Raw genomic sequence first — 27,765 nt, 5'->3', positions numbered from 1 at the left:
ATACTACTTTAATACTTGTACTTCAAACACTACATTTAAGAGGGAACTATTGCACTACTCTGAAGCTATAACAAACATATAAAATACAATGCATTGTTATACAAAAACATGTAGGATGGTCTAAAGCCTTTAAACAGACCTTTTTCATGGTGCATTCAATACTAAGCCACTTTAAAATCATTGTTGTTGACAAATTCATTTATTTTATACATCATGTTTTAATGTTGAACAGTGAAGCCTTAAGTGTAACTGTATCTGTGGATGGCTACATTAGTGGCTACCGTAAGCCAGTAAGCTTATCATCAAAACAATTTATTTTATTATTTATTTATATTTTTCTAAACATTTTTTACGAATAGGCAGATTTGTCTTTGGTAATAATACCTTGTAAATGTGTATTTTCAGACATATTTGAATTGTTGACGAGAAAAGAAAAAACTTTTGAAAAATGATCAAACAATAATTTGCAATAATTCAGAGGACCCCCCCGCTAAAGAGTTCTAAATTATTGCATATTTGCTTAGCAATGTCTTTATGACGTTAAAAGTGTTTTTTGGTTAATGAGTCTTATTTTTGTGTTTATGGGCTGTTCTCTTTCTCAGGGAGGAGCTCTGGAAATGACCACAGTTCATCAAGTGTCAATGGCGATGCCAGCGCGTCAAAGTCCTATAGCTCACTCTCCAACGGTTACATCTGCAAAGACTGCTCTTTTCACTCTCCGAAGATGGACTCCACTATCACACGGTCTTCATCATCATCATTATTATTATCATCATCATCATCATCTCAGGCGGCTGAAGCTTCCTCGGGTGCCCTCTTCTCCTCCTCTTCCTCGTCACCTTTCACAAGCATATACTCCAGAGACCGGAGTCGAAAGAACAAGACAGGTGAGAAACTGACATGTCATATTTGAAATGCTAGACAATTTCAAATGTTCCTCCTCACATTTGTTCTTCTAAAGCAGGAAGGTGAAATCGCCAGTTTGTAGTCATGATAACAATGTAATTGGTATTGGTATCTCTCTCCAGGTGTCCTGGTGTCTATGTCTAACGCGTGTATGCGCTACAGCAAACGAGCCCTGGCCCCCGTAGTGTCCTTAGTCACCGTGCTCTTCAACAATGTGCTCTGGCTGGGTTCAAGGGCAAAGAGCCCTTCAGGAAAAGGTATACAACAAGAGAGGTTCTTTTCTCCTCATCAATTATCCATCATGTTGTTTTTCTTCTTTGGTCTTTTGAAGTGGAGATTTTTTCCACACTCGCTAAAAGTTCAGAATGAGATTCTCAGTGATCTTGAGGAAACTGAGAATCTGACCGATATTAGGCTAATTTTAATCGCCACTTTCTGCTTGAACAGGCTTTTCATCATCACTCTCTTAATGTTTCTGTCTGAGTCACGGACAATTTCTTTTACATGTAACCTTATGACCTTTCCTCTTGTTGGAATGTCCATAGCTTCCTGTGGTTTTTTTCTTAGGGTATCTTCAAGTGAATTTTTCAATCATGGCATTACCCATTTTGATTTGTATTACTTTGTGTCTCTAGCTATGCCTCCACTGTGTGTTTTGACTAACGGTGATTGTATGGGTCGGGTGTGTCACCAGGTGTACTTGGGTCGTTTTCGGACTCGATGAGACAAGGTGTGTCCTCCAGTTTATCCCAACTGTGGCTGCTAAAGCAGACAACTCTCCACAGGATGATGGGCTACAGGGCTAATGGCTATGAAGGACAAGGTACCAGCCGTAACAACACAGGGCAAAGGTCCTGCTCCTGCTGCTCTTGTATTAATCAACTTTCTTTGCCATTTCTCTACTTTCCTAAACTCTTACTTACTTTTTAGTTTAAGGAGTAAGAAGCCTCATATTAGGAGACATGTGTAGTTGAACTGACTTTGAAGGATCTCCTTACAATCTCTGTTTCTTTCTTGGCCCTTCCAGCCTTCACTCTCACGCTGTTGCTTTCTATTTCTGAAGGAGGAAGTATACTTGAAACAAAAAAGCAAAACTGTACATGCCTCCCATATTACTATTGTCATATTGGGAAAAAGCTATCACATGAGTTTCACCTTTTGTTCTCATTAGGTTGTGAGAAGATTTGCCCTTAAATAAACACTCAAGCAGAACTAAAAAGGCACCTCACTGATAACTCTAACTTTCAAGTTTCAATTTGTACAAGGTCATTTTTTCCATACTGCTGATTCAAGCTGGTTCTTTTACAGTTGCAGAAGAATTTCAACAACTTTTGTATTTCTTTATTTTTGTTTCTAGCAGTTGTCACTGTGTATCCTTTTAACTGTTTCCATGCACCTCTATTCTCATTTTCTTCATGAAGGCATTGATTTCCTCTGCCGTCACGTAGTTGACAAGCATTCATTCTTCTTCTTCATCCATCGTTCACTTCGTCTTCTCACACAATATGGTTTTTGTTATGTAAATAAATGTGCCGTATGTATGTTGCAGCTCACTCAAGTTTCTGTGGAAGCATGAATGTGAAGGATCTGGTGACTGAAGATGCTTCACATCTTAATCTCAATGGTTCCCTATGTAAGCGCGTGCACGCACACACACACATACACGGTTTGTTTTTTTTCTCTGCACTTGGAACGTTTTCTTGTGGTAGCCATGATTGACGGAGTTAATGATATGCGTGACCTGTGTTAGGACCAGTGAGCAGAGGTTGTGTGAACTGCTTTAACCAGTCAGCAGCCTGTTGCCCGTTGACCTGCAGATACTTCTCTTTAGTCCTTCAAACCTGTTTCAAAAGACCAGTTTGACACCAAAACTTGACACAAATGATGATCATTCCTGACATAAGAGGCTGTTTTTGTCTAGATTTTTTTTGCACTTATACAAATAGCATAAATTAAATAGCAGAAGATAAACATATGTGACAAAATAGGTTAAGTAGTGGACCTTTCCCTAAATAAGAAAAAAATTAAAATGTAAAGAATACAGAAAAATAAGAGACAAACAAGCATTGCAGCTCCGTCCACATATCTAGTACCATGGAAAATAAGGTTCATAACTACATGGGTATAGTGAAGTCAAGTTAATTTAAACATTTTTCATTCAGGAGACACAGATGAGGAATGACCACAGGCATGTTGTCATATGTTTAGTTGTTAATGTTGTCATCACATACAACATATTGCATATTGTGCGAAATGCAAGTTGACCACTTGTATTGTCTTTTTATTATAAACCTATAATTTCTGTTGCTTTCCTTATTTGCAAAATTGTATTACTTTTTGATTTGCTTGTAAGCCATCTTAATGTCATTCATTCACACGCCCTTTGTTTTTGTGTTTTGTGTTTGCCCGTCATCCATTATTCTGACGTACACAGGCGATGACTGTAAAGGGAAGCAGCATTCAGAGACACACACCGTCCTCCTCACACAGTCCTCCAGGCCTCGACGCCTGGCGGGGGCACTGTGGAGCGTCCTAGCTTACGCAGGTTAACCAGAACTTCACTTGTGTTGATGACAGCCTGTAAATATACTGTTACGAGGATATGTTTAGTATTGATACGTCTTTAACTTAGCCTCTTTTTAGGTGTAAACCACTAATGCTGCCATTAATATGTTTAAATGTTTCCCTCTTTCACCTTGTCTTTCAGGTTACATTGTCCTTCAGCCAGGTTACTGTGTGCTAAGTGCAGGCAAAGCGTTGGGATCAGGGGTTGGGACAGTGGTGCAGAGGCTGCTCTCATTGTTCTGGATGCTCCTGGCGGCTCCAGGTTTGTGGCACCTTTTTCTGATCTTTTTTTTAAATTCTCTTTTTTCTTTATTTGGCAACTCGTTATGATTGTGTTTTCATTGTCAGTCTGTATGTGTTTTTAAAAATATTTATTCAATCTGCCCAGTGAATACAGGCAGTGGACTTCTGTGGTTTCTTGCAACAGGATGGTACCAGCTGGTGTCTCTTATGTCCCTCGTCAACGTCTTCTTTCTGACAAGGTAAGTGCCCTTTCCCCTGTATTTCTCTTCAGGTTTCGCAACGCACAGAAGTTAGAATCTGACATCTTTAATAGCTAAATTGTTTTTAAAATATTAATTTGGCTTTTGTTTGTAATAACGTTGTATCAAATGAAGGAATTAAGCTCCTAAGCTTTATAATGAAGTTCAGCTCATTGTTTTGCTGCCCAGCCCACAACACTATTAGTTTTGGTTCACCCTCCCTCCTCACAAGTAGGGCTGCACGATATTGTGTTTTAGCATCAACATCACGATGTGCGCATGTGCGACAGTCACATCGCAGGACGTTGCGATGTTGACATAATCCTATTTTGCTGCTTGATAGAAAAGTAAACTTCCCCCGTTCTCTTTTTACATGATTATTACCGTCCAACCTTTCCCCTTTAAGACAGGTAGCCATTTGGGCAACGTGTGTATGTGGCGTTAGTCCGATGGGGTTTGTTATGGGAAGCGAGGCTCTCCTTGTGTAGAAAAGTACCGTAGGCAGCAGCTGCCGCTGACACAGTGATGCGCATAGTTTCGATGGGTAGTCAGTGAAGCTACAGTAGTCTGTGTTTTATGTTTGCTGCAAATACGAACTAAATCACCTGATTAATGCAACATAATCACAATGTCTCCCGGCCATTTCCCCCCGCAGAAAGCTGCTACCAGCCAGGCTAAAGCTAATATAGTTAGCCTAAAGAACCAAGGGGTCAGTCCGTCCCAACCATAGACTGTATATAACTAACGTTACGGTTCGGAGCCGCGACGCTGGAAACTTAACACTTATCAACTACAGAAGTCGGTAGATTCACCAGGTGGACAGAAAACACAGCTCCACATGATACTATATAATACTGTTAATCATCTGTTGCAAACACATTCCCCATATGAATAACTTGATATGTTATTGTTGTTGTTTCTGCTGCCCCCAAGTGGCCACATTTTCAAAGCTGTGAAGCAATTGTGATAGAATTATCAACCTTTTGATTGTTAATTCAACATGTCTTGTCATGAGGAACAGTCTCTGCTTTTCTTTGATGAATTTTGACAGATTTGAGTCATAAAGGTTCTTGTCTTGTTGAATTAAAACTCTCGTGTCAGTTGTGCGTTTATCTGACCAGTGTGTGACTCTGTTTCAGATGCCTTCCAAAACTCTGGAGGCTCCTGTTGCTCCTTTTGCCCCTTTTGCTCCTCCTCTGTAAGTTTATAAGAAGTTCCATTATAACAGGTGTAACCCACTTAGTGAGCACATACAAAGAAACATCACTCTGTAGTGAGGCAGTAGCTGTCCTAACCAGCACACATCCCCAGAGTATGCTGCAAATCCATAACTAGATTCAGGTCAGCCTTTCTGGGCTTTTAGTGAGTTACTCCACTCTGTGGTTCAGCACTACTCACACATACTTACACATCAGCAGAACATAAACACATTCATGCCTTTCTTTTTTTTCTGGTTACCTGGTGAACCACTCCATTATTTACATGCTTGTCCCTTGAGTCCTGATTTTTATTTTCTTAAAGTCAGTTCTGTATATTATAATGATGATAATAATAATTGTGCTTGTTCCAACACTTTATTGAAGCTACTGTGTATGATGTTTAAATTAAACAAAATATTAAAACACAAGACACCATGCAGCTGCAGCGTCACATTACATGTAAATATTAATGTGTGTATAAAAGTGAAATAGTTAAAACACATTACCCACAATTCAGCCTAAGTATCATGTGTGATATTGACCAGAATTTTAAATGCACTTCTGACGGGTTTGAACAAAGTTTGTCTGTACATCGTAAGTTTGATATGAATGATCAACAAGTAGGTAACGTGTGGTTTAACCTTCACAATGTATTTTTGATATGCAGCTTTATGGTTGTGGGGTCCGTCCACTGCTGCCCTTCTTGCCTACCTCCCAGCCATAAACCTAACCGAGTGGCGCCCTGCGTCTCCCTTCAACCTCCTGGCTAACTGGATGCCAGCTTCTCCTCCAGTTCCTGCCTCTTTCCCCGTCCCTGCACCAAAGACTCCAGTGGAGCAGACCCCAGCCACCCGGGTCTCACAGGCACCAGTAAGATTCACAGATGAAATAGATAGACCAGCTCTAAATAATAATTAGATAGCACTGTGATTGTTGAGCTATATAATGCTATTGTGTGTCGGGTGCAATGCAGGACCGTCTTGAAGTCACCTCAATTTGCAACTTTCTTTCTTTTAACCTTTTTTCTCTTCCTCAGCCTTCCCTCCCCCCTGTGGCGGTCTCTAGTGTGGACTTGGAGCGACTGGAGCGCATTGAGCAACGACTAACTCTGCTGTGGGAACAAGTCCAGCAGGGTGACCAGGAGCAGGAGCAGCGTCATGGGGAAGTTTTAGGTCTGTACAGCACCCTGAGGGAGCAGCTCCACACTCAGACGGACAGGGAGAGCCTGGGACTGTGGGTGTCCTCCTTGCTTGAGCAGAGACTTGGTGCGTTACGGGGAGAGCTGACGCAGGAGAGCGCACACAGAGCACAGGTATAGAGCTGAGGGTAAACATTCAGTTACAACATACGACAGTGATGTTTTGATAAAAAGGTTTACATTAGGGTTGGGAATCCTCACATTTAGATTCAGAGGCCAACAATTTGATTCTAAATCTATCATCGATGCAACAATTATTTTATGTACATTTCCATGTGTAATTTAAAAAAATATATACAGTTCATATCGATCTGAGTTGGTTAGATTTTGACATATACAGTATTTGTCAAAACTTATATTTTTTCCTTTTGCCCATTTTTGTGTTTTTATTCTGCACGCTTGGTTAAACTATCTATCTAAACTTATCCCATCCTCTTTCAGTCACTCTGTTTTCAGATTTTTACATGTCTGGAGACAGGAATGTTTAAATAAAAATCACATTTATAAAAAAATTAATAATTAGTTATTAAATTATGAGAATCAAGCATCGTTCTAGAGAGAATCGTGATGCGTCTAAGAATTGATTATTTTTCCCACCCCTAGTTTAAATTTTTATTTTTATTTTAACCCCTTCTCCATGCAGAGTGCAGAGCAGCAGAAACGGCACCAAGAGGGTCAGGCAACAAGGCTGGCTGATTTAGAATTGCTGCTCAATAATCTGGTTGCAAAGACTGAGGTATGTTCTGCAGATTTTCTGATTCTCTAAATCAGTCCTGCCACACTTGTGCCAGTGCCATGTATAAATGTATAATTGTCAATGATTCTCTTTGGGCCTATTGTTGAAAAAGTCATAAAAGTTAATCATTACAACTGCCAAAATTATAAATTGAAGCAAAAATGAAGTAGATAAATCAAAAAAGCAAACAAGCACAAGATTATAGTCATTAATAAAGTACAGAATGTAAGAGTAGAGGTCAAATGTTAAACATTAAAAAAGTAACCCAGCACAGCCAGTCATAGAAGGAGTCAAATTATTAACTACCAAATTCTATTATAATAGCATGAGATAAGTCTGTATACAAAGGAAGAGTGGTACTGTATCATGTCTTTTGAAAGTGTGTTATTGTAGTTTGTGTTATCTCTGCATCTTTCAGTAATCCTCATACATGGTATTTGTTGTAGTCGGTGCAAAAGAAGCAGCAGCAGTATGAGCTCGAGAAGCAGGAAAGGGAGAAGGACGTCATCACTTCATCGGCAGACACAGTTCCCATCAGGTACAAAAACCAGGAAGAATAAGTAAACCTTCCAAGTCCACATGTTGGCTGATTCTATTTCTTTCTTTATTACTATTAATATGTGCTATTCATATTTTGTGCGCAAATTGTTAGAGATTGCAGCAGCTCACATGTAGATTCTGTCTTTCACTCAGTGTGGGTGTGAAGCAGGAGGACCATGATGCTCTGCTAGTGGAGGTGCAGAGACTTGAGGTGGAGCTGGGCAAAATCCGACAGGACCTGCAGGGTGTTGTGGGATGCAAGGGCAAGTGTGAGCAGCTGGACACGCTGCAGGAGACCGTAAGTAACACAAATATTGACTCCTGTTTGGGCTGCCCTTTCTGTGACGCAGTTATGTACATAGTTTTTCCTGACTTCTAGTTTTTACTACATTTCTTTATTCATTAGATTTCTGTGTGTCCTTTTCCCAGATATCATCCCAGGTGTCCTCCCAGGTGCGTAAGGAGTTGCAGGCCCTGTTCTTCAGCAACGGTGGGTCAGGAGAGGAGCAGGGAGAGGTGCCTGAGTCTCTGATCCTCTGGCTGTCCCAGCGCTATGTAAGCACCCCCGACCTGCAGGCTTCCCTGTCCTCCCTGGAGCTTAGCATCCTGAAAAACGTGTCCCTGCAGCTGGAGCTCAACCGGGCCCAAACCCTGGGTGAGGTCGAGTCCCAAACCAAAACCATTGTTCAGACGGTAACCGGGACTGTCCAGCACACTGCTGCTGCTGAAGGACTGACAGAAGAGGTAATTAACGTACATGTTGTCTACTGTTTCCATCAAAATCATATAATCTAAATTAAAAAATGTGTGTTTGCCATGTTTGAGGCTCTGATTTAAGCTTTAACTCTTGTCTTGGGTCTCTACTACAGCAAGTGAAGCTGATTATCCAAAACGCTTTGAGGCTCTACTCCCAAGATCGAACAGGCCAGGTGGACTACGCCCTGGAGTCTGGAGGTAAGAAGAAAGCCTCACATAAATGTCAGTGCCTCCCCATCCAAGCTAGTAAGCAATCTAGCTGCTCCATAACTCTTCTCTTTGCTCTAATGTATTTCTCTTATGTAATAAGGGTGCAGGCATTAGTCAGGCCTAGTGGCCTTGTCTAGGACAACAAGGTTTTAACAGCAAAAGTCACTTCAGTGGGCATGGGTATTGAGCGGTTATAGTAGGATAGTAGGCTCGGGCATTTAAACTAATATGTGTTAACAGAAATGGTCCATGATAATGATGTTTTTAATCAATTGTTATATAATTTAAGTGCACCATGAGCATCAACACAGCTCACTGGATGTTTATTAGTGGGTGAAGGGCTTCCCCCAGGAAATTGGTAAGCAGAAGGAGCAGCAGTCCAACTGGTGATTATCAGACTTCTGGTGTCATCTAGGACCAAATAAGGAGGAAACACCAGCAAGATGAGGAATATGTATCTTAGGTTAGGGTGTATAAAGACAAATGTTAATGCAGACGTTGTTGCGTCAGTGTTTCTCCTTACAAAAGAAGCCAAAGGTCCAAGAACATAATACACAATGACTGACAGTGCAGCTATGTAAGGACATGATGCCCATCTTAACTGTTGACAGATAGGAAAAAAGTGCTTTAAGGATAAAAATGCTGTTGAAGTTGGAACAGTACACACAAGCTGTGCAGTATGGGTGACCCTCATCTTGTGAAGTGTATTAATATTAATTAAGTTTACTGCTTCCTTTTAACATCTGTGCGCATGCGCGCGTTGTTTCAGGTGGCAGCATCCTCAGCACTCGCTGCTCCGAGACATATGAGACTAAGACGGCCCTCATGAGTCTGTTCGGCCTGCCGCTCTGGTACTTCTCCCAGTCTCCACGTGTCGTCATCCAGGTGAGCCTCAGCAGAAGATATTCACGATGTTAGTTGGTTAGTTAAAGCACAGGTTAACAATTTTTCAAATCTGTTTTAAAACAATAATTATGTGAACATGACTTTTGTTCAGACCTTTCTGATTTCTGTAATCACTCCTCCTTTCAGCAGGGAAATACAAAGAGGAAATTTTGTTTTTTGGTAGACATTCACCTGATTTGACTAACTCACACCGCTCAATCATTAACAGGAAAAGCACATTAAGAAGGAATAGTATGAACAGCAGGAATGATTACAGCTAGCAAAACCTGTTTATATGTTCATGACTATTGTTTTAAGACAGACTTGAAACACTTGCAAACTTATCATTTAAGCTTATTATGATAAATTTAAGATCCAAGCATGGCCCTTCTTTGTCTGATCAACTATTTTAATAATTAACTGTAAAAATTGATTAGTAGCAACACTCTTAAACTTATTTTGGCATTTCTCACTTCCCCTCATTAGCCTGATGTGTACCCTGGTAACTGCTGGGCGTTTAAAGGCTCTCAGGGTTATCTGGTGATCCGGTTGTCCCTGAGAATCCTGCCCACATCCTTCTGCATGGAGCATATCCCCAAGGCCCTATCCCCAACCGGAAACATCACCAGCGCCCCACGCAACTTCACCGTTTTTGTAAGAAACACATTGACATAAAGCCTTACACCTGGACACAGTGACAAACGCCTAATTTCACTTTTGTTTGTTTGCGGACAGGGTCTAGATGACGAGTACCAGGAAGAAGGGAAGCTGCTGGGGCACTACATCTATGAGGAAGATGGGGAGTCACTTCAAACCTTTCCTGTTATGGTAACTGAAGACACACCTCTTAAATAGAGATGTTTGATACTATTTTGTCCTTCTCAATACATATTTTGATACCTTAACGTGCGTATTGGCCGATACAACAAAGTACCGATTCAATACCAGTGCATTTGAAATAAATATAATCTTTTTTTTGAGCAGCTGTGTACTACTAACCCTGTATGGATGTGATATGCTTGCTGTCATTGTTGTAAGGCCTGGCTCAGGTTAAACCCTTTGTAAAACATGAACAAGTACATACAGAGAATGAATGCCATAGGACTTTCTTTTATTGTCTAGTTTGACTGTCAGTTATAACTGAAAAAGAACATAAACTACTTTAGAAGTATATTTTTTTCAGGGCTAAATTACGGTGTATCGGATTGTGCATAGCCTCGTGGACTCACCGATAAAGATCAGGGTTTCCCGAGGATCTTAAAAGTATAAGTCTTAAATTTAATATTCTAAAAATGCCATAAAGTAATGAATAAGTATTTTGTGTGGGTAACATTTACTTTATTTTGTATTTTTAGTTTCACAGCTTAAGAGCTCTAAATGGGACAACTATTTTTCTCATTTTATGTTATTAGAGTACAACACAATTATTTATTATTAGATTAGTATTTAAAATGTCTTAAAAAGAACCTTGGGGGTACCCTGACCAGCATTTTAGGCAGTATCAGAGGCATTTCCGGTACTTGTATCGGAACAACTCTACCCCTAACCTGTTACAAATAAAAATCTGTTAATTGTCTGCCAGCATGTTGTTAATATCGTCCCTTTTCTCATTCAGGAAAAGAATGACAGGGCCTTCCAGATCATCGAGGTGCGGGTGCTGTCTAACTGGGGTCATCCAGAATACACCTGCATGTACCGCTTCAGAGTCCATGGAGAACCTCGGCCTCAGTGAACCAAGCCCTACATACACGCTCATATATGACATATCACCCTATCTGTACATAGTTCTAGCCAAAACTTCTTTAACACCGAGGGAACTTTGCAGTACTCTGTGGACATTTATTTACAAAATACGTGAAGACACAGAAGTTTTGGATTGTTAGAGGAATGTACCCAGACTGAATCATGAACATGTGTTTTGCATGTTGAAAGGGAAGTCCTTGTGGGGACTGGAAATGATCACAGAAGAAGAATAGAACCACAGAAGAAGCTAAACTCTCCCATTCCCCTTTTCATAAAAAGGCCTCTTGCACTGAGTCAGCCCATGGAGCAACTTCCACTCCTGCTGGGAGGTGTCTTCTTGAAATGGGGGATTACAGTTGTACCATTTCCTTACATTGCCTCTGTCTTCTTTTGGTTTCTATTCTTAATGCTCTGTAATTAATTTTGATTTCCTCTTAGTCTACTTTTTTCAGAGTCAAAGCCACTGCACCTTTTGCCTGTGACACTGTCCAGGTATGTCACTCCATTTGTTGCTGTCAAGTCTCTGCAGTGACTTTTACTGAGCTGTTTGAGAGTGCAGGACTGGACAACACTCACAGTGGGTGTATACTACTGGATATGTAAGGTTTGCTACATTCAAAACTCGCCATCATGCATCCACATAGCCATGTTTTTCTTTTGGCACTGAACATGCTGCCTACGGACAGGCTGAATGTTTCCTCAAATGGAGGCTTGATACAAATGATCCTTTAACTTCACAGCAACACTATATAACCACTGACCTGAGCTCTATGTCAGAATCCTAACTTTGTACATTAGATGAAATATGTGTATGGTTATGGTTGGACTTCAGGATTCATTCTAGCATGGAACTCTTCCCAAACCATTAACTTTTTACATGCATCATGAATTTGAGTGAATGTCCTCTCTGAAGGTTTGGGTCCTATGCCTGGATCTCAAATTACTAATGACTGACGTTGAAAGCTAAATAATAATTATTCAGCTTTTGACATCTTAGTGTAGGACGCTAAATAATATAACTACACCTGTTGATGAGTGATTTTTTTTTTTTCTTCTTTTTTCTGTTTTATAAAGAGGGGCCTCTGTTTGTCTCCCTCTAGCTCAGTTTTAAACGTCCTCCTCACATAGGTTCCCTCTGTTCTGAAACCCAAAAGGAATGTAATCTGTATATTTCATTGTTGATAGTTGGTCCTTTTATAATCTCTGCTTTTATCAGTGTTCCTTTATTAAAAAAAAAGAAATTCTGTCATTATCATACTTATTAATGTATTACAACCATTATTTCTACTGTTACTCATTGTAATTTGCTTTTTTTTTCTTTGTTTTGGGGGGTTATAGATGTCAGAGGATGCACTGCAACAACTTGTTATAGAAATGTTTGTGGCACAGGTCTTCACAGTTTTTTTTCAGAAATGGTGGGTGTGTGTAGTCATTAATTTTGGTTGCAAATATGGGGAAGTCAAAAAATGTTATGTATAAAGAATGTTTTGTTCACAATCTTATTTATTAACAAGTCAATTAGTGGCGGCAAGATATGAGTTACTGCAATGTATATTTTGTCAAAAGCTGTTCAGTGCATTTTGGAACCCTTTTTTTTTTTTAAAGATAAATGGCTATTTTGTTTAGTCATGAGATGACTTAACTGCTTTGGAATATATTCCAATAAAGACTTTAATTTTGAAGAACTTCACTGACTTTTAAATAATATGACCATTGCTAAAGACTAAGATTATAATAATAGTAATTAAATAACACTTCAAATATTTTTCTATTTGAACTTCTTAACATACCTTACATGCATTTTCTTACATTGCAATGTTTTGGTGTAGTGCTATGATAGCCAAAGAAGGTAGAATGTCCTAATTACAAAATAAACAGACTACATTTTCTTAGTTATTCCAAATGAATGTGTGAATGATCCATTTAACGTGATAAGGTAAATAGGGGCTTCTTGAGAATGTAGCTTACCGTTATTTATAACCCGTCATCTGCTGCGAATACCGGAACCACGGAATTAAACAAGCAGCGCTGTTATTCGGCATGATTTGAAAAATAAAAACGTTTAGCCCATCTTATGCAACGTTAACCTAATGTGTTTATTATCTAAAGTGTCCGTATCACGTAAGCACTATAGTATCGTTGGAAAGTATGTAAAGTTGGATTCTTTGTAACGTTATTTAAATATTTTCTGGGAGCCACGGTGTATTCCAGAAACTGTTTAGAAATGCTGTTGAGTCATTGTTTTGGTTATTCCTCTATTTTTTTAACACCTTGGCTAAGTGAGGGTGCTAAATTGTCCCTGTTGTGTTAATTTGTCCGTTTTTGTTTCCATAGACGGTTAAAGAGGTTATTATCTCATAATGTTGGCCCACTTGGTGCGCTTGTGGTACACCGGAAGTAATAAGCAATACTTCCTTGGCAACCTGGCGAGTGCCTAGCAACTACTGTCTGCAAACAGGCAGGATAATGGCGAAGAAAATCGGAGCAAAAAAATCCCTTTTGCAACAAGGGAGTGAAGGTAAGCTGATGATAATGTATTTGCGTATGCGTTTGTGTAAACGGCGTAAAAATAATGCTGTTTTTTTGTGTTTATTTGGAGAGTATGAAGCTGAGCAGCCCAGTACCCCCAGTAATGTGTGGACAGAGAGCCGCTCAGTGAGCACGAAGCGCTCCCCGTACAGCGCCAGCGCACACTCCCCTTCAAGCCAGACGTGGCCGTCAACCGCTGCAACGATATCACCTCCACAACTACATGGAGGTACGATGAAAGGGCTTTGACCTGGAGGGGGCAACTGCCATCCGGGTCTTTATATATTGTATATAAATGTATTGTTTGTTTGGGGTCTATCAGGTCCTGTCAAACGGTTTTTGGAGAAGAGAGTGTTTCCAGTGTTGTTGCCTGGACTGGAGGCTTTGCTGACAGAAGCTCAGAAACATGGCTGTTTCGAGGTCTGAATTTTTTCTTATAAAGAAACTACAGGCAGCCAATGTTATTAAATTGACCACAGATTCATGTAAAGTATTTTACGTAGCCTATCTGTTTGGATAAATGCTATAACATGTACATCATTTACTACTTTACTGTACCGTGGTTAAAGTTTTTAGGTACTTAAGTATTTCCGTTTTCTTCTTTTTTCTGTAAACTATCCACTATAAATTAGATGACATTTTTATTTAACCCTATTTACTTCACATAGCAGTTATAAGTTACTTCCATATAAAATTCTAAACAAATCATAAAATTCCACACATTGCAATACGTTAAATTACACAGTAGCAATATAAATTCACTTAAAAATGTGTGTGTGAAAAAAAAAAAGATGTGTAAAATGCTTACACATCACTGCATCAGTAACATTAATCCATTAATATAATATAATAATATAAAATAGACAGGAGCCAAAATGAGGACATTTGAGTATATTTAGGTCTTTTGTTTTACTCAAGTAAGATTTTTGAATGCAAAACTTTTAAATGTAATGGAGTATTTCTACATAGTTATATTGTTACTTTTACTAATGTAATAAGTATAAGTAGGGCCGAATACTATTGCGTGATGCATGGCATTGATCTGTTGTGTTGCAGAAAAAAAAAACTGCATTCAACCCATGCGACTTCCTGACTAAGTGGCTCTACAAGTAAGAACACACACACACACACACACACACACACAGAGCACTCTCTCTCTCCACTGTTTATTACTCATCTCACCCCATCAATTCCCTCAAATGTTATATTTTAAAGTGCTGTGTGCAAAACAATTGGGTTTGTGTGTGTCATGTTCTCTCTCTCTCTCTCTCTCTCTCTCTCTCCTTAGCCACAACCCCCGCAGGCGAGAACAGGTTCCAGTGAACTTTAATGACATCCCTTTTGTCAAGCAGTGGCTCAGTGTGCAGTGAGTGTCTCCCGGACCTGTTACCTGCCTAGCTGTTAAATGCACATTCATTGTTTGTCAAGGAATTACACACATTTGACTTTGGCCTTTTGGAGATCCACGGTCACCATGTTGCTGTATCTAGTATTAAACAAGTATTAAACAAACATTAACTTCAAACAAGCAACATGTTGTACAATATATACATGTTATATCATTTATCCACAATGCTCATTCACAGATACAAGCTGCATATTTTTATACACCCTCCTGTTTTGTCTCTTGACATATATATACTCTCTTTCTCTCTCTCTCTGTATTCAGTCCCAGGCCTCCCATCCCTCTGTTTCTACTGCTGAGCAAGGGTCAGGCTGCTCTGCTTATCCAGGCTTTCTGGAGGGGATACAAGGTACACTGGAAATGACTCAAAGAAAAATCGTGTTTGCAGGCTTTCTGTCCAAAAGTATATTAAAGGACTGGGTTTAGGATTGCAGACAGACAAAGGTGGAGATAAATGTATGACATTGGCTCAACAGAGGCCCTAAAAGTCTTAAAATATGGAAAATAAAATATTAAATATATAAAGTCTAAGAAAATCAGGTATATTTCAAAATAAAAGCCTGGAAGAAAAATAACCCTATCCCTTACCATATTTAAACATAACTTTAGCTATGCCTGGATGGGCTTGTCAAGCTGGCCAGCACTAATTACCACCTCCCAGATTTTTAAGATTGATCTAAGAAGTTACAGAGTGGAAAAAATTGGGATATTGAAGTAGAAGGCTTTAAGGAACCCTGCAATTACCCCACACACCACAGTGAGCCTGCCTGTCTGTGTGTGGGTCTGTTACCTGAACAAACAATACTGTAGGCACCCTCCTGCGTATGTATTGGCCCACAGTGCGATCTTGTTGTATAATCCCATCCCGGTGAAAAGCCCCTCTCCCACAGGGACTGCAATTCCATTCAGCAGCTTGATTATGCCATCAGTGATGCCAGGACTTAATTCCTTCCTGTGTGGGCGTTGTGGTCTGAAGTACTGTGTGCTTTGATATAAATAGACGCTACCAGAGGCAAACAGCAGCAGTTTCTTCACACACGCACACAAATAAACCCAGTCTTGGATGCCGTAGTGATGTAAGCAGGGGTCATGTTTTTGTTTGTTTCAATAGAAGCGCTTACTTTTTTGTTTGTTATCCTCCTTTTATCTGTGCTTGTGGGAGGTGTTAGCTTCAGTGTTGCTGCACAAACCATTGAGAGGAACATATGCCAGCTGTGTTGTCATGTAGAATTACATTCTGTTTGATTGATCTGAGCATTTCTGTATGTAGCTGAATTTATGGGTGTGTGCAAGAAAAGATGTATTGAATCTGTGTCTGCATGCATCTATGTTTGGGCTACTTGTGCACCAGCAGGGGGCAACGCTTCCTCTTGTATTTCTGCAATAACAAAAAGTCTTACTGGACTCAGCTTTGCTCACATGAGGTGGCAGCAGCGAGCTGGCTGCCTGTCACTCCTCGCTTTGTTTACCCTGAACTAAGAGAGGTTCAGTAGGGCTGCTGATAGCCCTGCAGCCCAGCAACCCCAAGGGATTTAGAGGAAGAGACATTGCCAGAAAGAGACGGTAGTGAGGGAATCAGAGGATATATATGGAAGGATGAATCTCAAGCTATGTTAGGAACACTTTCAGATGGATGGATAAAAAAGAGGAGAAAGGCAAGATGATGTTGCAGAGTGGCTTTGGATTAGGAATGAGGCATGGTGGAGGGAAATGCAGCTTTGTAGCAGCTATGAATATGTAGAGAGATGGAGACTCAGAGAAGCATAGGCGAGGCTGTGAAGCACAATTAGGGTCTGAAGTTAAGGGTCTGCGTCTTAAGATCATGACTTATTCAAGGTACACAGGGTGGAGATATTTTGGGTAGGCACTAAGTCTTGACAGGGGTTGTGGTGTTTCACGTCTGCTGTTACCTTGGCTCGAGAAAAACAGCAGTTAACAGCTCAGCGGGCAGCAGAGCAGAGACAAGGACATCAGCACAAATCATCTGTGAAGCACTGACGCACTGTAAAAAAATTAGTTTCTTCGTCACAATTTGTGTCTGTGTACGCGAGAATGTGTACATACTCAAATACCATTAGCAGTGATAATTCAATATTATCAATTATTGTCTCCCTTTAAGAATGTATTCGACAAAACTCTCCCATCAAGGAATCAGGGTTCACAGTCATCATCTGTCCTGATTAAGATTAATTATGGGATTTTGCTATAGATAAACAAACAAAAAATCATTTGACTCAGTTTTCAGTTTTTTTTCTAATTTTGTAACTTTATCCAAATTGCACCCCTCTACTTTCATCAATATACTCTGTTCTCTTCACCCCCCTCAACGCACCCTCTCTTTCCCTCCTCACTCTTTTACACTCTCTGCTGTTATATAACCCGCCTAACGCAGTGCTGACTGCAGTGTGTGTGTGTGTGTGTGTGTGTGTGTGTGTGTGTGTGTGGGTGTGTGTGGGTGTGTGTGTGTGTGTGTGTGTGTGGTTTGTGTGTGTTTTGTGTGTTTGTGTGTGTTGGTGTGTGTGTGTGTTGTGTGTGTGTGTGTGTGTTTGTGTGTGTTGTGTGTGGTGTGTTTGTGGGTGTGTGTGTGTGTGTGTGTGTGTGTGTGTGTGTGTGGTGTGTGTGTTGTGTGTGTGTGTGTGTGTGTGTGTGGTGTGTGTGTGTGTGTACGAAGACAGACAGACAGAGGGTGAGTGTTTTTGTAGCTTGGACTTTTTTCCCTCTGCTACCATTTTCATCAAACATGTTGAGGAATGGAGAAGAGCAGACGGACACAATGCGATTGAATGCGCTTGTTTCTCTTACATACAACTATGAAGAGCTGCTGTGTCTAAACATATTACATAATCTTCTTTACACTTAGAGCCCAGCACTAATCCATTCATCTATGTAATGCACACGTATGTACATGCACACACACGTCACTAATAACTAAGGCTTCTCTCAGGCCTGGTCAGCTGAGTCGAGTAATGTGGCTGCTTTGTAATAAATAGGCATGCACTGTGGTTGGCCTTTTCCTGGCCACAGCAGTGCACTGTCCTGTGCAGCATAGCCCTGTCTAACCTGACCCAGCTTAGTAAATTCTGTCAGGTGATTATTGTTTTTCTTGTTTAAGCTTATGATCTGTTGTCAGATTTGATTCTATGGGTTACTCACTTGTTTATAAAAACGTAAAGGAATTACTTCAACGTTTTAGGAAATACACTTGTTTTCCTTCTGGCAGAGAGTTAGATGAAAGATGAATACCACTCTCATATTTGTCAAGTAAATAAAAAGCTACAACTAAAGGGTGGTTACCTTAAGTTTGTTTAAAGGCTGAAAACGGAGGTAAACAGCTACTGTAGCATGGCTCTGTAGAAAAAGTGTAAAAATGACAATTTGCTTTAACAAACAGACCCGAGTGATATCGATCATCTCATCTAACTCTCCACAGAAAATGTCTGAGGAAAGTCTTCTTGGGCTAGCAGGCCCATATATTGTCTAAAAGTAGGACACTGTGAGTACTGAGTGTATTCCACATGCTGTAAACTAATAGGGCTGTTTGAAAGACTCTTACATGGAGAGACACACACACACACACACACACAAACCCAATGCAAAGAGCTGTAGAAACAACTGCAGAACTAGGTCTGTGATTCCAGCTGAATGATCTGTGGCCAGTGATAGATGAATGGTTTGAATTAAGCTCCAGTGTTAAGTCAGTCACAGGTCACGTGCAGTGACACTCATGCAGAAAATATGTCACAGCCACTCAGGACGTCCAGAGCCAGTGGCTCTGCTTCGTCCTGACTTCCCCCTTCCCGAATAGGGCTGTAGGGGCACGCTGTCCCAGAATAAAATAGAACCAGAAGACTGGTCATAATATGAAAGGCCTACTCTGGTAGTCATTATATCTATAATATCCACTATAATCTGTTATATAAAGAGTATTTAGGTCTAGGAGTATTTAAGTGTTCTTACAAAGGACCATAGGTTCACAGTGCAACCACTTACAGTGTCTGAGTGTACAAAGGCATGAGTCAGATCAAAGGTTGCCCAGCTGGCTAAGCCTTGATGGAGGGCCAACAAAAATATGATGGATGGATTGGTTGGTTGGTGGGTGGGTTTGGTGTGAAGCGTAGATGGAGTAGCCTGTCAGTGCGGCTGGTGATGTGACTGCAGCCAGATCTTCCAAACAGAAGCCATTGTGCTGCTGCAGAGTGTGAGACTGGGGAGAGGAGCTTGGTCTCACAGGCAGCGTTGCACGGAAAGGGAAGGCTGTGTGTGTGTGTGTGTGTGTGTGTGTGTGTGTGTGTGTGTGTGTGTGTGTGTGTGTGGGTGTGTGTGTGTGTGTGTGTGTGTGTGTGTGTGTGTGTGTGTGTGTGTGTGTGTGTGTGTGTGTGTGTGTGTGTGTGTGTGTGTGTGTGTGTGTGTGTGTGTGTGTGTGTGTGTGTGTGTGTGGTGCATGCATTTTAGTGGGTACTGCTTGTGCTGCTGTCTTTGAAAGATGGAAGAGTGTGTTATTTTTCTATATATTTGTGTTTTCTTAATGTGTGTGAATGTATGCATCCTTGTAATGTAACCCTGGCCACTTTAATCCCAATCTTCAATGCAATCACAGCAACACAATACTATATTATCAAAAGTCATTAACAAATCATTAATGGTCATTCAAATTATTAGTAATTCAAACCAGGATAAATAGACAAACACACACACACACACACACACACACACACACACACACACACACACAATTCAGTACTTTGTCTCCTGGTTTCAAAAAGTCAGCTTTCCAAGAACTGAGATTTTGTCTTTGTGTGGCAAGGCATTCTCTCAGGGGTCCCACATTGGTGTAATATTTCCGTTGTTAGCAGAAGCTGACAGCAATAGAAGAAAAGGAACTGGAGGTAAAAGGTTTCCACAAGACACCAATGGAAAGTGACAGAGTAGAAATGGCCACATAGACACAAATAGACACACAACACAAGCGATGGTGAGCAAACACGACAGACTGCAACCCCCACCCCTCCTGTCTCTCACCCCTCATTTCCATTCCTATGGTTTGCTCCCATCAGCAAAGAGGCTGTTGCAGCACTGTGACACCCTGTGAATTAACTATTGGAGCCCTCTAGTCTTACCCATTCCTCAACCCATCGCCAGGCTTATATAACAGGCCCACTTACGAACCCACTGCTAATAGCAACACTATTGTCGCCATTCAAGCAGTCAAACAGAGAGGGAGGAGTAAGAGGAAAACAAGATTGGGGAGAGGTGGGAGAGAATACAGAGTAGAGAGGAGAGATGAAACATCGATGTGCAGGAGAATGAGGGGAGAATAAGGGGTTGGTATGAGAGATTACTTTTTGTCTAAAGTGAAGTGTGAGGAGAGGGAGAGGCACAACTGGCTACTGAAAGAGAAGAGAGGAAAGACAAGAGAGGAGTAAAAGGAAGGTGAAGGAGGCCAAGTTAATGGGCGATGAGGACGACGAGATAAAGAAAGGAAGGGAGAGTTAGCTCTTCAGGGACATTTTCTATTCATCTAAAACAGCAAGTCTGTTTAATAATCTCTTAGGAAAGTCAGCAGCACACAGACACAAAAACACACAACTGAAAGGGGTTTCCTCCGAGAACAAAATCCGAACTCGTGCTGGCTACAGAGACAGAGAGTGGAATACGAGACAGCTTATTGACATGAATCTGCAGCAGAATCTGACCCATTTATCCATCTATGTGGACACAGATGTACAAACACACTCAGCTATACATCTTAACACACTTCATTACTTTCAACAGTGACAAGGTTTTTCTCTGCAGGGTCCTTTTAGACATTGTTTCCACAATATAGCTCAATACAGCAGTGTGCTATATCAATAACTTAAACATTTAAATAGCACACTGTGACACACACATACACACATATATGCATTAATATATATTCTTTACTATGCTATGCAAATGTGTTGCATTTTAGTCAGGAACACATTTTTCCGATTATTCCTACACCACATGAATACAGTCCAAAGATCCAAAATTATATTATTATTCCTGTGCCAACGCTACACCCTTCCACTAAGTTTTATGAAAATCAGGCCAGTATTTTTTTTCACACAGTTGTTTTCAACAAACTAACCAACAAACCAATTGAGCCAAAAACAATTTGACATAATAAAATACAGCACAATATAATAAGATTTAGAAGAGTAAAGTAAACGAAAATAAGACTCATTATACATATGAAGGAAAAAATAAAACATTAACAAAATGCTTCTTTTCAAAGATGTTACTAATTCCGCATAAGCCTTAGATCCTCATGCAGGGAGGCGCAGAAACAACGGAGCATGTAATGGCATGTTTGTTAAGTTGTTTCACCCTGTTGTTGTTTGAACACACAGTAAAGATATTGACAATTTACCACGTAATTTGAGCACAAAGTATATTATACAGAAGTTAAGCATATTGTCAGCTAGACAGTCCGTAACAGATGATCTGGCAATAACAGAGTATGAAGAGGTTGTGCTGCCTCCAAACACAGTAAATGAGCCACTTTTACTGTTTTACCACCAGACAGTATAACAGAATGATTTCTAAATAACTAAATAACGTAATGGACAGTCTAAATGGACAACACTGGCAGCTAACTAGCACTGATTAGCTTGGACCTTGATTAAGCTACTGATGATATTTGCTTATGTGAATTCATGCATGAGTCGCTTTTGCGTGTGTGCGTGTGCGCGTGTGCGGGTGTGTGTGTGTGTGTGTTTTTATAGATCAGGGCACGCCCAGATGTGCAGGAGCTGCGTCAGTGGCAGAAAGAACTGAGAGAGAACAGTGACATTGCCAAAACTGTCGAGCAGTTCTGGGCCCAACAAGAGAGCCGAGGTGCGAGCACACACACAAACAAACACACACTCACATGGTATCACAGAATGCAAGGCCTTAGGCTCGCTGACAACAGAATACCATTGATTTTAAGCTTTCTCACATGGCCAACAACAGCTTCTGATAGGCAGGCAGGATGCCAACACATGTTACCATTCACACAGCAGGCTACAATGAATAGAAATCAACCCATACAGTACTGTGCACACCAATATTCTGTCCACAGTACAGTCTCTCACACACACACACACACACACACATGCACACACACACACAATTGCACACTGCAGAGGTATAGCATTCATCCCAACAAGGCATTGAAGTTAAAGCAGAGAGATGAGGAGTGCAGTGACACAGAGAAAGAATGAGGACAGAGAAAGAGATGGGGAGAGTCACTCGGAGAAAGTGAAAGAAGATTTAAAGAGAAGGAGAGAAATAAAATGTCTGCAGGGCTCAGGGTGTTTTTGAGTGACAGAGAGAGAATACTTATACATGACAAACGTGTGTGTGTGTGTGTGTGTGTGTGTGTGTGTGTGTGTGTGTGTGTGTGTGTGTGTGTGTGTGTGTGTGTGTGTGTGTGTTGTGTGTGTGTGTGTGTGTGTGTGTGTTTGGTGTGTGTGTGTGTGTGTGTGTGTGTGTGTGTGTGTGTGTGTGTGTGTGTGCGTGCACATGAAGGGCAGAGCAGCTAAGAATGCAGTTTTTCCTCTTACATCAACAACAAAGATCAAATCTTTGAAATTCCAGAAGACTTTCCCGTCAGCTTCAGCTGTACTTTGTGTTTTGTACTAACTAGCAAATGTTGGCATGCTAACATGCTAAACTAAAACAATGAACATGGTCAAAAAAACACCTGTTAAACATCAGCATGTTAGCATTGTCCTTGTGAGCATGTTAGCATGCAAGCATTATCATTTAGCACAAAATACAGCCCCAAGACTGTTTGCATGATTGTAGACACAAGTATTTAGTTTAGTAGGCTATCTTTATTGTCTCAATAGCTAGTAACCTTGCAGCTACAACAGGCTGACTGCACAGGACACACCTCAGTTTCCCACCAGAGTCTCTTAAAGAGCTAAAAAGTTGGGTGTTAATAGTTTGCTACGAATGATTGCTTTCACCTTCAAGTAATCGTGTGATCCATCCATCCAAAAATATTGACTACATATAAATAGCTGCTGAATGTACGTATATATGATGACAACCATCTATGCCAGCTGCACACTAAAAGCTGGGCTTCATAGCATTTCTGTTTTTGTCTCGCACAAACAATGACACCATAAACACAGGTTTCTTCCACACTGACACATTCCTCACAACAAAGGCTCTCACGGCAGGCCGACGAACATTCTTCCGCCACTGCTGACCTGACATTTTAACTGTGTGTGTGCGTGTGCGTGTGCGTGCGCGTGCGCGTGCGCGCTCATGCACAAGATAGTTCCCAGACTGTCCTGAATTGAAGCCATTTTCTGACCCCTTTAACAGAATTTGAAATGGATGAGAGGGAGAGAGAACCAGAAATGTATGAGATAGAGGCAGGCAGGGAGAAGTGATTGGTGCTGAAGTTTCTGCTTTTGCCTGTTGTTTGGGATGTAATGAAGCAAGCACTGCCCCCCAGCACTGACAGACAAATGACCCATGTTTGGGACTGAGGCTGTGGTAGAGAGAGGGTGAGTGAGGGAGACAAATTATTCATGGAAGCCCCTCTCTCTAATGTATACATGCTCTTTAAGTCAATCCAGCAACAGCTGCACTCGTCTCATTTGACCCGAGGAGACCAGCAAGTGATACCTCTTCTGCCATTTCATGTTTTGCAGTCTGAAATCAGAATTAGTCTGAGGTAGTAGAAAGAAACAAAAGGGGAAGAGCAAAGTAACCCAGAAAGCAGACACACTATGATACTTTAAAGTAAAAGAAGTCACAGCTCATTGGGCAGGTGCAGCTCTCAGCAGCTCATGAATCACTGCATGACTGTCCTTGACTGTAGCCTGACATGTGTACTGTCACTCCAAGTGCTGTTACAACAGAGTGGAACACCTATCCTTTCAATGGTGATAATAGTTATAAGTAATTAAAATGGCAATTAATGTTGTTGTCAATAGTATGAAATTTAACAGTTAAATACAGTAAACATGTCAATTGCGGTTAATAGTCATGAATTAAATTCTACATTTTTAGTACCTTCTATTCAACAAAGACATGTATTTTAGATGAAAACATATAGGGGATAAAAAGAGTACTAAGGAGCTGTATCAGTGCAAGTGCTACAGATGGTGTCAATGCACCTCAAAGAGTTTCCAAAACCACACTTGCAGTCATTAGCTTCTCAATGAAGCAACACAACTTTCACTACAATCTTTTACAATCTCTATGAGGTATAAATTGCCAAATACAGCAGTCTACTCATCATAGCTTTACTTCCCTAATGTCAAAGCCATTGCGTTTTGGTGGCAGATAACAGAAGGCCAACACAATAGCCTTGCAGCTGTCACAGTGAGAAAGTGTCAATTACTGTCTGATTGTTAAACAGGTTTGAACCCAGAATTTATTAAAACATAGTTTTCTATCAATTTTGATTGTTAATAGCAGAACTTTAATTTTTCAGAAACTAATCATTTTATGCTTTCAAACACCAACACAATGTACTTACCAGTAACAGGAGGCTCACAGTACAAACATAATAATGTAATTTGGTCTGCTTGCAACAACAACAATGAACCTGTTCATATTAAGGAGGCAGTTCTTGTTTGTCTCCAGTGGGCTCTTCCATGGCAGATCTTCCAGAAAGCCCCCAGCTCGCTGACTCAGATGTGTCCATCCAGGTGGTTTGCCCCACCCCCCAGAGCACCATGGTCCACACCCCCCAGTTAACCCCTGAGGGCAGTGTTCGGCTGACCCCCAGCCTGTGAAGCGTGGAGAAAATGGCCTCCACACATCACCAACTGATTTCCTGCCTGTATCTGTGCATGGTGACAAATCCCTGACTGCAGCGTCTCCTTCTTTACTAGGAACTTAAAACCTGAGCTAGTCTAGCAGAAACTGAGATCAATGGCTCTGATAGCTATGTTTCTTTGGTGTTTAAAGGCTATTAAACTCTGTTAGGTTGATGTCAAACTGACTAAAGTAATCAGTCAAACAAGCCATTAAAAACGCCTGTAACCAATTGGATATGGCCAGGCAGGGATTTATGATCCGAGATTCGTGTCTAATTAGTTGATTGCTTTTATTGCCTTTGACGGATCACTTCCCTTCATGAGTCTCACCCAACAAATGAACACCATATACATTAGTACAGTTCACATATTATTTTTAGTCGGGAGTGAAGCCTCCTTTAACAGACTTAGTATTTCCTTGCAGCAACTTTGCCTAGTTTCTCACTGGAAGATCCGAATCCAAAAGAACCAAATCGTATTTCCTTGCTTTGTTATTTCCGTTTTACTTATCAATACATATCCCTCTACAAAAAAGGTTATAGCCTTTCCATTCAAGCCAGGAAGTGAGGCCAGAGTGAAAGGTGAGTCAGCGAGCAGAGCAGCACTTTCTATCCTGCTTATCAGGAAAAGGAAATTACGATGTCAGAGAAACGGGATATAAAAAAAGAGGGTTTTTTTTTTAATTACCTGAGATCACTGGTGGGTTAGTAACCGCTATCTGACAGAGCAGCAAACAGGAATATGATATTTTGCCTTAGATATCCCCCTATTATAATCTTCCTGGAGCTTACGGTTTTACAAATTTACAATAACCCTGTTGTATATGTCCTGACACTATGTGGATTGAATGTTGGCTTCAGTAAGGCAAGTTGAACATTATAGCATATTTATATAGCCTATGGAAAAGCAACTTAATGTCATAGAGGAAAAAACTTTAATGAACATGTCCACCATATGGAGTTTTGGTCAGATAAGAAAGTTGTGTTATAGTTTGTGCTCGGCCTTATATATAAAAAAAAAAATTTTACTTGTTAACACGCTATTAAATACTAACATGACAATAAATATATTTACAATCTTACTATCATACACTATACACTATGACGGTTTCCTTCAGTACTGTTGGTGTATTTTGTACATGCTGTGTTATATTTTTGTGTATTCTTGCATGACAGCAGAGTTGGAATATTTCAATTTTTTTTTTTTTAAGTTACAAAATTGATACTGCTAAAGGTTAGACATTTTGTGTCGTGCCTGATGAATCCATCACCTTCGGCTGTCTTTTTTGCGCCTGGTAGCATTCAAACGCTATCTTAAATGTTGCGTATCAGCCATGAAAAGTTCATGAAATTGATTAGCAAACATGTTAAGGATAAAAAGACTGCATGCTGCTCAACTGCAATGCTTTTCTCTCTTTCATGCCAATCAAAAAGATTGCAGGTTATAACAGTGTTCGCCTGTCTGTGTCAATTAAACTGAGTAAATAAAGTGCACTCCTGGTATATTTCCATTGCGTACCTGAGAGGATGCTTTTGGTTTCCCCTTCAGTGTCTCTGCAGAGCAACAAGGCGGTGGTCTTTCCTGACCGTCCCACTCACTGATGCACACCACCGCACAGCAAGGCATGCAGAGGGTCATGCATCTCCCCTTGCAGGTATTTGGATGCCTGGCAGACAGCTGCCACTGGGTGAGGTGATAAAACGGCACATTTCTTTCTGGGGACATATGATAGTGTAGCCAACCCAGCAGAGTCTTTTAGCACTGGCCCAAACTGAAACTGGATCACACAGTAGCAACAGGAGGGAGTGGGCACCAGGCTGTCAGAGCAAAGCCTGAAAACAACTGGTTCTGGGCTGCGATTCCAGCCTCAAGTTGGGAGTGTAGAAAACGACTGTGTTTACATGGAGTGTATCCCTGTCTGGGCTAGGAATACCCTTAACTAAGTGACAATGAAATGTTATTAGATGTAAACACTATGCCACAAACATTGTTCAAACCCCTAAAACATAGATGTTATAGGATGTTATAGGCCTAAATTAAAGGCAGTTGATCAAATGTCTAGGGTGTTCAAAGTACTGTATATATGAACTACAGGCTTTGGTCTAAAAAATAAAATCCAGTAGAATTGCTAAATGACCAATAAGATTAAATGGAAAATATAAAGCTAACAACTTTCAGAAAAAAACACTCAATGACCTGTCGAAATGATATGGGGAACTTGTTAGCAAGCTTATTTACACATCCAGCAGTTACGGAGCAACAATATCTTTTAATTGGTGAATGTTTGTCCATTATTCCTTCTCTTTCAGGTCTGATTTTTGGTCTTGGACTCCTGATGGAGATATCTGGCTCTTTTGCTACTAAATGCTCCACTATGTTCTGTTGTAGTCGCTAACTGTGTCTGTCTGCTGAGCAGGTGATTTTTCAGAGCTTTTTTGTTGAAAACCGCTACCTGCCACGGCCGAAAACAACGCTGAGAGTGCTGAAAGTACACCAAAACAGTAAAACGTTGTTACCCGGACAGCAATAAGATGAGCTGAAACTCACTGTAAAGCTCTGTAAAGTCGAAGGGAGCTGCAAATTCAGGCAGTGATTCTCCGTGTTAACATTGTTTTCACATTGTGTTCACAATGTTTTCACAGTGTCATTTAATAAGCTACATATTGAAGAGTGTTAACTAAAGCTGCTTTAAACATTTATTTTCTTTTTGGAATACACGCATATTACTTCTGCTAAGAGATAAGATCATTTGTACCACTCTAATGTTTATATGGTGCTGGTTACCTTAGCTTAGCATAAAGACTGGACAACGTTTCATTTACG

At 40.5% G+C, this 27,765-nt stretch overlaps 2 protein-coding genes across 12 annotated transcripts in view; both read left to right on the top strand.

The window, feature by feature from the left end:
• sun1b (Sad1 and UNC84 domain containing 1b) overlaps positions 1-12,905 on the top strand; it is a 30,527-nt gene extending 17,622 nt beyond the window's left edge. For 5 of the 10 annotated variants that reach the window (XM_032538514.1, XM_032538510.1, XM_032538515.1 and 2 more), the window contains 19 exons: positions 603-887; positions 1,029-1,163; positions 1,601-1,729; positions 2,456-2,539; positions 3,341-3,451; positions 3,614-3,733; positions 3,860-3,953; positions 5,093-5,151; positions 5,820-6,022; positions 6,189-6,464; positions 6,994-7,086; positions 7,533-7,624; positions 7,780-7,927; positions 8,044-8,370; positions 8,496-8,580; positions 9,362-9,477; positions 9,964-10,131; positions 10,213-10,305; positions 11,093-12,905. In XM_032538514.1, coding sequence (XP_032394405.1) covers positions 603-887; positions 1,029-1,163; positions 1,601-1,729; positions 2,456-2,539; positions 3,341-3,451; positions 3,614-3,733; positions 3,860-3,953; positions 5,093-5,151; positions 5,820-6,022; positions 6,189-6,464; positions 6,994-7,086; positions 7,533-7,624; positions 7,780-7,927; positions 8,044-8,370; positions 8,496-8,580; positions 9,362-9,477; positions 9,964-10,131; positions 10,213-10,305; positions 11,093-11,209 — 2,735 coding nt within the window. In that variant the 3' untranslated portion in view covers positions 11,210-12,905. The remainder of the gene's footprint in view (positions 1-602; positions 888-1,028; positions 1,164-1,600; positions 1,730-2,455; positions 2,540-3,340; positions 3,452-3,613; positions 3,734-3,859; positions 3,954-5,092; positions 5,152-5,819; positions 6,023-6,188; positions 6,465-6,993; positions 7,087-7,532; positions 7,625-7,779; positions 7,928-8,043; positions 8,371-8,495; positions 8,581-9,361; positions 9,478-9,963; positions 10,132-10,212; positions 10,306-11,092) is intronic. The other 5 variants (XM_032538509.1, XM_032538513.1, XM_032538512.1 and 2 more) reach the window with 5 other exon arrangements.
• A 418-nt stretch (positions 12,906-13,323) lies between these two features.
• iqck (IQ motif containing K) lies at positions 13,324-25,868 on the top strand. 2 transcript variants are annotated; one of them, XM_032538519.1, is made up of 8 exons: positions 13,327-13,738; positions 13,820-13,978; positions 14,072-14,169; positions 14,806-14,858; positions 15,038-15,115; positions 15,419-15,503; positions 21,901-22,012; positions 24,767-25,868. In XM_032538519.1, exons 1-8 carry the CDS (start codon positions 13,687-13,689, stop codon positions 24,916-24,918), a joined length of 789 nt encoding a protein of 262 aa, XP_032394410.1. In that variant the 5' UTR covers positions 13,327-13,686; the 3' UTR covers positions 24,919-25,868. The 2 variants fall into 2 exon arrangements, with proteins under 2 accessions (XP_032394411.1, XP_032394410.1); XM_032538520.1 differs by lacking the exon at positions 21,901-22,012 and having other exon boundaries at positions 13,324-13,738.
• Positions 25,869-27,765: the final 1,897 nt, after the last annotated feature.

The sequence above is a fragment of the Etheostoma spectabile genome, chromosome 15 (assembly GCF_008692095.1).
Source record: "Etheostoma spectabile isolate EspeVRDwgs_2016 chromosome 15, UIUC_Espe_1.0, whole genome shotgun sequence".
Lineage (NCBI taxonomy): Eukaryota > Metazoa > Chordata > Actinopteri > Perciformes > Percidae > Etheostoma > Etheostoma spectabile.
Note: the sequence above shows the minus strand (reverse complement) of the source record. Positions and strands in the feature narration are given on the sequence as shown.